This window comes from Cynara cardunculus, unplaced genomic scaffold (assembly GCF_001531365.2).
Source record: "Cynara cardunculus var. scolymus isolate 2C unplaced genomic scaffold, CcrdV1 Un_Scaffold_6803, whole genome shotgun sequence".
Taxonomy (NCBI): Eukaryota; Viridiplantae; Streptophyta; class Magnoliopsida; order Asterales; family Asteraceae; genus Cynara; species Cynara cardunculus.
The window spans coordinates 12,189-22,509 of NW_020203170.1; the positions used below are offsets into that span (position 1 = coordinate 12,189).

At 40.9% G+C, this 10,321-nt stretch overlaps 1 protein-coding gene across 1 annotated transcript in view; it reads left to right on the forward strand.

Moving 5' to 3' along the window:
- Window positions 1–8,705, forward strand: part of LOC112504761 (uncharacterized mitochondrial protein AtMg00810-like) — a gene marked incomplete at its 3' end in the record, with an annotated part of 20,863 nt that extends 12,158 nt beyond the window's left edge. The window contains exons 3-4 of the mRNA XM_025108714.1: window positions 7,160–7,278; window positions 8,646–8,705. Of these exons, the coding sequence (XP_024964482.1) occupies window positions 7,160–7,278; window positions 8,646–8,705 (179 nt within the window). The remainder of the gene's footprint in view (window positions 1–7,159; window positions 7,279–8,645) is intronic.
- Window positions 8,706–10,321: the final 1,616 nt, after the last annotated feature.

Consider the following 10,321-nt stretch of genomic DNA (forward strand, 5'->3'; position numbering starts at 1 on the left):
GGGCTCTGGTCCAAGGGACTTAGAGTCCAAGAACTCTGGTCCTTACAGAGCCTTGCAGAGGCTCTGGTTACCACAGAAGCCCTGTAGTCTTTGAAAGAAGCTCTGGTTTTCGTGACTCTTTAGCACAGAGGCTAGTCTTCTAGACTTTAGACGTTTTGGCGCAGAAACTTCTTCAGTTCATCTTCTAGGCCCCGATTGCTTAATAAAACTTTTTCAAGGTTATCATTAGCTTCAGAATAAAGCTAACAATCTCTAAGCCAACCAGAGCCTCTGGATTCATACTTTTTGTGACCAGAGCCCCTCTAGACCCAAAGAGTCCCCCCTCTCTCACTCACATACACTTAACCATATTTACACACTTCTTTTCATTGTCTTTGGAACCAGAGCCTCTGGTTCCAAAGACCAGAGCCTCTGGATTCATTGTCTTTGGAAGCAGAGCCCTCTGGTCTCAAAGACCCATTCATATGCATATCCATTTGCATACTTAGACATATTTCATACATCCCTTCATCTCCATTCACAACTAGAGCCTCTGGTTGTGTAACCCAGAGCCTCTAGTCACCTTAATCAATATCGTTATTGCCACTAGAGGGAGTTTCACAAAACTCAAATCTTCTATACATGCATCATTTGAGGGGGAGCTATTCATTCATCATGAATATCCATTGCATAAATATGCATTTTTCATACCAGAGCATCTGGTTCCACTATCCAGAGCCTCTGGACATCTAAAATGCTACATAATACGCCAAGTATCTAACCAGTGCCCTTTTGGTCCTACATAATGGATTGCCCATGCTTAAACAGAGCCTCTAGTTTGTCATCCAAAGCCTCTTTATCATGCAATCCAACATTTCATCGATGAATTCCTTTATCGATGTTCAACCAGAGCTCCTCTGGTTCCTCATCAAAAGGGTTATGTTAAACCAGAGCTCCTCTGGTTACATGTCAACTCCTTTTTTTTCTCAACAGCCATCTTTAATTGCAAACTTTTTAAGATTAATACAAAATTGCAGCTTTTGTGACTAAAAACTATACAATATAGGTTTGAAGACCAAACTTCGTAATTAGTAATAATCTTACAATTAGATGGAATTTTTTAAATATTAATTGTTTTGGATTGATATTTCACGAGATATAATTTGGAATAATTTCTTATTTCAAATAATACATACGTCATCCTCACACGTGCCTGACACCATATACATCCTGTTCCCCATGAACCGTTTCAAATTACCCTTCCCTAACCCCGCCTTGACACGTGTCATCCAACATTAATGGCACGTACAAGCAATACGGCCCACAATCCCCAATTCAAATCACCTTTTAGCAAACGCCTTCCCATTTTATGATTATTTCAATATAATAATCAAGAAAATCGTTTCCTATTCTCCACCCCCCCATTCCACCCCCCACCTCCTCACCTATAAATACCCTTCTTCAACCTCCATTTACTCTTTACGCATCCTAAAACCTGCAAACAGACTTTGACGAACAAACTTACCTGCAACTTCATACGCAATAGCTTCCTCCGCATCACACGAGTCCAATAACAACAACATCCACGTTCAATCCACCGGTGCTGAGAGCCGTGCAATAGTCTTCCTCCCAATGACGCCCAACAACCATGTCATTGAATTGCGAACCACCCTGTTCGATGACAGGTTTGCCGTCATGATCGAGTTCTTCAGAAACTACATCCTTCTACTAGCATTGACCCTCACTGACAATGGCGTACCACTAAAGTACGTCCAACAATACTAGCAGACCTGCGAATACGACCCTGAAAGCCATGGAATAATGGGGGACATTGACGCCCCAAACGACATGATTTGCTCGCTCAAGATTTCGCGGGCAAAAGTATCTCGAGTTCTGTGCATTCCCACCCATCAAGAACTCGACATTGAGCAATATGCCGAGCCACCCACTACCTCAGACATCCTCCTATTCTTCCAAATGCTAGGTTACAATCGTGACCTACGCAATGCCTCCAACTTCAAGAGGCAGTTTTTACTGCCAATGTGGAATATATTCTTTTCCATATTGAACAGGGCCCTCACCTGTAAACTAGGCAACATCAACATCATGACGATCATGTACGGACTCTTCTTCAACATCCCTCTCGACTACGCTTTTCTAATATACAATGAGATCCACACTGCGGTAGTCAAGAAGTGTAAGCTCCAGGCGACCGGCAAGCCCTTAACCTCTGTTTTGTTTCCTCATTTCCTATCTCTCTTCAGGGGGATGCGATGAGGAAATATGACCTCCCGGCCAAAGGACCATTCACTTATGTCTTCAAAATGCATGGCCATCGACCCACTCTATCGAAGGAAGGATACCCCATCAACAGACCAATCTCCAGAGCCATGCTAAGTGTCATCCCAGAGACATCAGAGATCCGAAGAACTTACGAACACTCTTTGTTGTCCCATGAACCGAGGGCAGCTACCCAGAGCGAATAGAATCGTCCCTTCAAACAAGCGAGGGAGCACAGGAGGCATCTTCATCGGATGATAAAGATGATGATGATGATGACACTCCTCCTGCATCCCCGGCCCTACTCAAACAAATCCCCCTCCCTCTTCCCAAAGGGCAACCACCACATCTACCCTTGGCGATCAAGGCCAAAGAGGTATTGAACAAGGACGGCCCAGTCCAAACCAAACCCAAACTAGCCATCCAGATGCCATTCTTCGGGCCTCTGGAGATGATTTATCTGAGGAACCACAACACCTATCACCCCTCTCCCAGCAGAGAGGTGATGCAGAAATAAGACCCCCATCGCCTCAAGGCTCGACACAACCAACCACACAGCCAGAAGCATGTGTTGCTTCTGACATTGATGCACCCCTAGATCGTTCAAAGCGGTCTCCAATTCGTGCACAAAACCCCCTTCAATACTTGATCTAGCGAAGGGGAAACACACTTACTTCTTCTATCCTGCCGAGGAAGAAGAAGAAGTCGCAACATCAGGAGATAGCTCCTCACTTGAGGGCTATCAAGGACATGACGGAAGTCCTTCATGGCCTGTATTTTCACAAGGCAATGAAGGCGCCTCAGGAGCATAGGCTCAACTTGCAGCATCTGTTGCTGCAGGGGTTACCCCCATGGCAGAACTGGTCAAAAAGACTGAGTTCCAAGCTTTTGTTGACTTAGTTTAGCGGTACTTGGAAGACCTAAAACTCATCATCCAAGGGATTGTTGACAACCCACCATCCATCGATACCACCACCCTTCAACAATCCTTTGGCACCCTTCAACAGACCCTTACCACCCTTGCAACCCAAACCCGAGACAATACAACACGTCTCCAAATGCTGCAACAAACCGTCACCCAACACCACAACACCACCTTCTCCCTTGCCACCCAAAGAAACCAACTCCTCATTCGCTCCATCGCCACCCTCACGGCCCAGGCAACTGCGAACGATGAGACTCTCGCCTGCATAACCACCCAAACAAACACCATCTTCCAAACCCTTAACGCTCTACCAGCCACTATCATCTCCCAAATCCCTCAACCAACCCCACCTCAAACAACTTCATCAATCGATGAAACCCTAGCCTCCCTCACCACCTCCACCTCCCTCTGCAGGCCCATCCTTCCATCCATCCTTCTCCTCCTTCACTGCAGAGGTGAGGAATCTCATCGCCAACCTTCCCAATTCTCCATCGACATCCACCACCACCATCGTGCCACCGCCAGCTACATCATCATGCATGAATTTTGCCACTAGAGCCGATCTTCGGGCTCTATCCAAGGTACTTATCTCATCATTCAATGAGATAAGTGCAAAGTTTGCTGTCAGGTCGATTGAGCCTACCATTGCGCTGAAGAAGAGTCTTACGCAACAACAAGATCGAACAAACTCTCTTCTTCGCTCCATGGAACAACGGCAGAACAAGGATCGAGTGCGCACATTGGCCGACCACATACGACTGTGGAGGAAAAACAGGACCAGGGCCTCCTGCTCATCAAGCCGCCCCCTCAAAAGACGAAGGCATGAGGATCCAGACCCCGATGATCAAGGTTTAGGTCCTCATGAGGGGGAGAATCAGGCCACCGCTTCACAACCAATGGAATCCGCTTCACCCTCAACATCCCATCACCAAACACAAAATCCACCATCTCCACCACCCCAAACACAACAATCTCCATCAACCCAAGCAAGGGAACCAGAGGCTCAGCCCTCTGAGGATGTATTTAATGTACATGTTCCCCTTGCTACCACACCTGAACCCATCGTGTTGAGTTCCTCAACCGATGAAAATCCAACCACCCCACCAACAGAAATCAACCCACCTTTTACTCCATCGCCAACACCAAACCTACCATTAACCCCATCACCAACCCCTCGCGATACACAACCTTTCATCATCCAACCCAATGAACCTGAACCACCCCAAAACGAGCCAACCCAAGAAACCATCCCATTGCCAACCGATACACAACCCAGTACCCAAACACACCCCCCAACCGATACACAACCCATAACCCAAACTCAACCCCCAATCGAACTAACCACGATGCAAGCAGATATTCCCTCTTCATCAAGGCAACCTCCGCAGAGCCTAGTCGATTAAATTATTGAGAACATAGAGTGGCTAAGGAGACGTCCGGAGATACAACCAAGGGAACCCATCATGATAGAGAATATCCATCAGTATCTATACCACGATCGCGATAAAAGCTTGTCTCTCAATCCTCCAGTTCTATCGCCAGAATCCATGGACCTCTTACACCATCGGTTTGTTAGAAAGACTACCCAACCACCACAAGTTGTCTTCTCAAACGATGGGATAAGGATGGTAATGGACATAAAGATGAGGACCTTCGCCAATAGAGCTATAAGATATATCGAGTACACGGTTGAGAGAGCCCATGGTCAGGTCGGCGTCTTCAACGACAATGACTTGATCAATCTCAATCCCTATGACTTGATCGACCTTTATGCATTCACAACTCAACGACAGGATCAAGGAATAAGATTTGGGATGGCAAACAGAGCGATTGTGAAGACGATGGAGACCCTGGTGAAACATCAAGCCAATAGTGATTTTCATATTGCTCTTCAATTAGGCATCAAAAGACTCTCCTGCGCTCCACCTAATGAAGACTTGTTTGGCTTGCAGGAGAAGAGATCTGCTTCTGTCTTGACTCAACCTGAGCTTGGACTTGTCTTCAAGAATGAGTTCAAGGTAAAGAAATTTTTTAGACTAACTGAAGCATTCAAGTATTCAATCGATACACTTGAGTGGTTTCAGAAAGTTATCAGAGAGAGACTGGACAGAACTCACGTGCCAAGAGAAGATGGGAATCAACTCATTCATGAGATATCAATAGTCCTCAGCTATCGAAGACTGCTTTTGCGCTTCTGGGAAATATCTCAAGGTAGATCATGAAGAGTTGTAAATGTTTTGCCTTAATATGAAATGTCTTTTGCTTCCAGTACTGTAAGAATTCATCATCCAATGAAAATTTGGAATTTGATGCTTTTCTTTAGATTAGTCTATGTTCTTCAAAATTATTCATAGATTAGTTTATGTTTGTTCTTTCATTACTTAGGGGGGGATTTTTAGACCCCATAATTAATAAGTGTAAAAGTAATGAAGAACAATAAGTGATGAAGAACTAGAAGACCGATGAAGACATTAAGGCAGAATTGACCAAGTCTGGAGAAGAACCAAAGGGTCGATGAATAACCAGAGATGCGATGGAAAGAGCATCTTCATCACCCCTCTAGTCAACAACACTTAGAGTTTTCTTCAATAATTCAACCAGAGGCATACGATGAAGATATGAAGATAAGGTTGAATCATAATCCCATGGAAGACAGCTGGAGATGGCAAATCGACAGTTGGATTTCAAGTTTATCTTAATTTATAGCTTATCCATAGTTTAGATAAACTTTATCTGTTAGTAGAAGATTAGCTAAATAGTCTCACTAGATAGTTATCTTCTAATTAGCCTTCTAGTATAAATAGGTTATTAGGCATATTGTAATCAATGTCGCTTTTACGTTTTTCATATTGAATAAAGTGAAATCATTGGCACTCAAGATTATTATTTGAATGTTTATACATTGTTCTTGAGTGTTCATCATTTTGTTCATTAAAACACTATAATTTGGTTATTCTTAACTCGATTATTAGTATTATTGAGAGATATGGGATCAACTGAATTAATTGTTAAAATAAGTAAGTTTGAGTTGCAAATTAAAGATTTAAATGAAAACTGAAAGCTAAAGATGAACAGTTAAATAAGAGAGGGCAAACTGACCAAACGATTGTTCTAAACAAATCATCTAAGACGAGATTTTTTAATCTTCGGGAAGGGTTAGGGTATGAAAATCCAACTTTTTTTAGAAAAAGCTTTATATTATACCCCAACTCTATATAAATTTGAATATCTTGACTGTGGTCCCGAGATTCAAATAAAATTTACAAAATCTTCTGATAAAATGGAAGAACAAGAGGATTTTAACCAGAAAAGAAAAGACAAAATGCAAGTTCCGTTTGACTATACAAATCTAAATGACAGCTATAAAACACAGGTTTCTGCACTTTCGACAGATTATTTCATAGTTATTCAAAAGCAGAGATTGAATCTAAACCTGCTGAACCAAAACTTTATACACCAACTTTAATTTTAGAAAAACAAGTGGTTCAGTTAGAGGAAATCTTAAATGAAGAAAGACTTTCATTTAATAAACAAAAACAAGAATTTCTAAATAAAATTAAAAATTTAGAAAATTCTAAAGTCAAACCGGAACCAGTTCAGTCTGAATATTTTTCATGTACAAAATCTTTAAGTAACACTTCTGAATCAGAAGAATTAAATGTTTTAAATGAAGAAATCAATTTTTCTGACATCTTGAACTCATATACTTGTTTAGATGATTAGATTTCTCAGTTTGATTTCTCGAAGAAACTTCCCAGTCACGAGGATTTTATTGTTAAAAATGAAATGACTGAGGATTCCGACATAGCTTCAGATTTTAAAAAGACTTTCAATACAAAACCTGTTTATGAGAATTAGTATTATAAAAAGAATAAATCTAAAAAGAATTCGAGGAAACAAAAGAAGCTTACTGAAAAGAACATTAAACAAAAGGTTCACCGTTCATATCTAATGATTTTATTTCTCCTATGATAGATAATGCATTGAAGTTTAAGAAGGTGTGGAGAGTGAAAGATGAAGATAAATCATTGAATCAACAGAAGCATAATAATTTTGCTGATTCTATATTAAATAATTCAGCATTGAATAATACTGTACACAATTATTCAGTAAATGAATTGTTTGATATCAAGAATAGAAGAAATAATTGTTCTCCTTGTAGATTGGATGAGATGTTTGTGTCTTTTACTTCTTTTAAACCTTATCATGTTATGCATTCTGCTCTATCTGCTTTATCAAAGAAAATCAATTTTAAAGAGAGTTGGTTTGGTACTTACAGTATACCACCAACAAAACCTGATATGAAAGGACCCATTCTAAAATGGGTACCAAAACCCAATTGATTCATTGTGTAGGTAAACCGACATGTGTGGTTCTTAGACTCAGGATGTTCTAAGCACATGACTGGCAGAAAAGAACTCTTATATAATTTTGTTGAATCTTTTGGAGGTACGGTAAGATTTGAGAATGACCAATACGCGCTATCCTTGGATACGGTGACATAATTTCTGGAAACTTAATGATATAGAAAGTGTCGTATGTCGAAGGACTTTGACATAATCTTTTCAGTATAGGTCAGTTCTGTGATAAAAATCTAGAAGTTTGTTTTAAAGCTAACCAGTGCAGCATCCGTACTACTGATGGTAAGGAGTTACTAGCTGGAATCAGAAGATGAAACCTCTACACAATTGACCTATCAAATACACAAGTGGTTACTGAAGTCTCATTGATATCCAAGGCATCCTTGAAGAAAAATCTGTTGTGGCATAGGCGTTTTTCACATCTCAATTTTAAAAATCTGAACAAGTTGGTTTATGACAACTTGGTTAAAGGAAATCCAGAATTAAAGTTTCATAAAGATCGTGTGCAGTGCATGCGAAATGAGTAAACTGAAGAAAGCTTCACACAAGTCAAAAACAGAGTTCAATACCGAACGTCCTCTTCATTTACTTCATATGGATCTCTGTGGTCCTATGATAGTACAAAGCATAAATGAAAAGAAGTATGTGCTAGTCATTGTTGATGACTATTCCAGATATACATGGGTTCATTTTTTGAGGTCAAAAGACGAAGCAGCTGAGACAATTATTTCATTCTTGAAGACTGTTCAAATAAATCTACAACTGACAGTTCAGAAAATCAGAACTGATAATGGAACAGAATTTAAGAACAATATTCTCGGCTCATTCTTAGAATCCATTTGTATCACACATACTTTCTCAGCAGCCCGGACACCGCAACAGAATGGTGCCGTTGAACGGAAAAATAGAACCGTGGTGGAAGCGACGCGTACACTCCTGACTTATTCTAAGCTTCCATTATTTCTTTGGGCTGAAGTGGTGGCAACTGCATGTCTTACCCAGAACCAATCCCTTGTACACAAAAGGTTTAGTAAAATTCCATACGAATTTATAAATAAAAGAATACCTAATATCAAATTCTTTTGAGTATTTGGTTGCAGGTGTATATTTTAAATGACAGAGAGGACAGAGGTAAGTTCGCTGTGAAGGCTGATGAAGCGGTATTCATAGGATACTCAAAAACGTTTGCTGCATACAGAGTCTACAATAAACGGACGAAAATCATCAATGAGAGCGTCAACGTTTCTTTCGATGAAGTGATTGATGTGGCTTCTGAACAAAACGGTTCAGGACCCGGGCTGATAATTAACACTTCGCGGAATGCAGATAACGTTGAGTCTTCGAATTCTAATCTTTTTTATTTATATTCTTTGTTTGAAATTTTTTACGATGAATATTTCGATAATAAACCTAATAAGTCCAATTATTTGTCTAGGAGTAATAGAGCCCCTATCCCCAGAGCTGGAGAAGGCTCATCCTCCAAAATGGCGAAGGAGGAAACGTCCACGGGTACGTTCGACGCTCTGTTAGGAACTGCCAAACCTATCCTAGCAGAGGGGTCCACCTAGAGGCCAATTCTAGAAGAAGAAGAAACCAGAATACCAGAATCTACCACAGTGGGAAGGGTTTCTGAGATACTTGATTCAATGAGCAAAATACCTACGCAGAAGGTGCGTACAGAGCCCGTAACCACTGTGGAGGAGATTCTGTGGTGGTGCTACTCTGCCGTTGACACAGAGCCCCCTTACGATCCAGAGCTTATAGGTATACCCTCTGCAGCTGCGAAGTTTCACTTCTCAAAGCTCACAAAGCCACGCGAGCAGGTCTTCTCAGAGCATGTGATAACTTCCCTTGAAACAATATCTCCAAGAACGATGTTGAAGAAGACCGTGCTTTATGCTCAATATGTGGTGAAGAGGGATGACGACAACCTTTACACGTTCACAGATGCTGACCTCCACAACCTCAGTGTATTTGATCTTATCTTCTTACACAAAATTCTTAACAAATACATGGAGAGGAGGTCAAGCTATTCTATATCACTTAGAAGGTTGATCGAAGTTATGCGCGCTCAAGTGAAATACTACAGCCAGAAGGACTTCGATATCGCGATGAGGTTGGCCCAAACATAATTGAAGATTTCACCTCTGAAGAACAGTCCAAGTTGGCTACTTAGATTTCATCCCAACACTATTGTCCACAATCCCATCTTTGGGTTTGTGTTCTTGGACAAGTATGACATTCTAAGGTTCTTTGATCCGACAGAGGCGAACAAATATGTGACAGAGACTCTTGAGTGGGTGTTCAACCAAGTGGCAGCAGAGGTGCACAGAGGGCATCTAAGGGCGGATGAAGTGTCTGGTATTCTGGAAATGATTAAAGTTCAAGTCTCCTTCAGAGAATGGATATTCAAGGTCTACAGAACCATCAAGTCAGATCTACAATTTGCCATAGACGACTATCCAAACTCTGCTGTGGACTAATCTTCTGTAATAAATAGGCCTAAGCAACAATTTTATAATTCTTTCAATTTTATGTAACTCTTTTCAGAGGATGAGTTTTATCTCCTCTTGTAATTCTTTCAATTAGTCATTTCTTGCATTCATTTGTCCTTTTTTACTTTTTCATACTAAGGGGGAGATTGTTAACTCCAATATTTACTTAATGTAAAAGTATGAAAAAGTTTTCTACAAGTGTTGACAGAAGGGTATCTTCCACAGAAGACAACAAAGGACCAGCAACAGAAGTTGTTTGATCGTGCAAGTCAAGAATGATA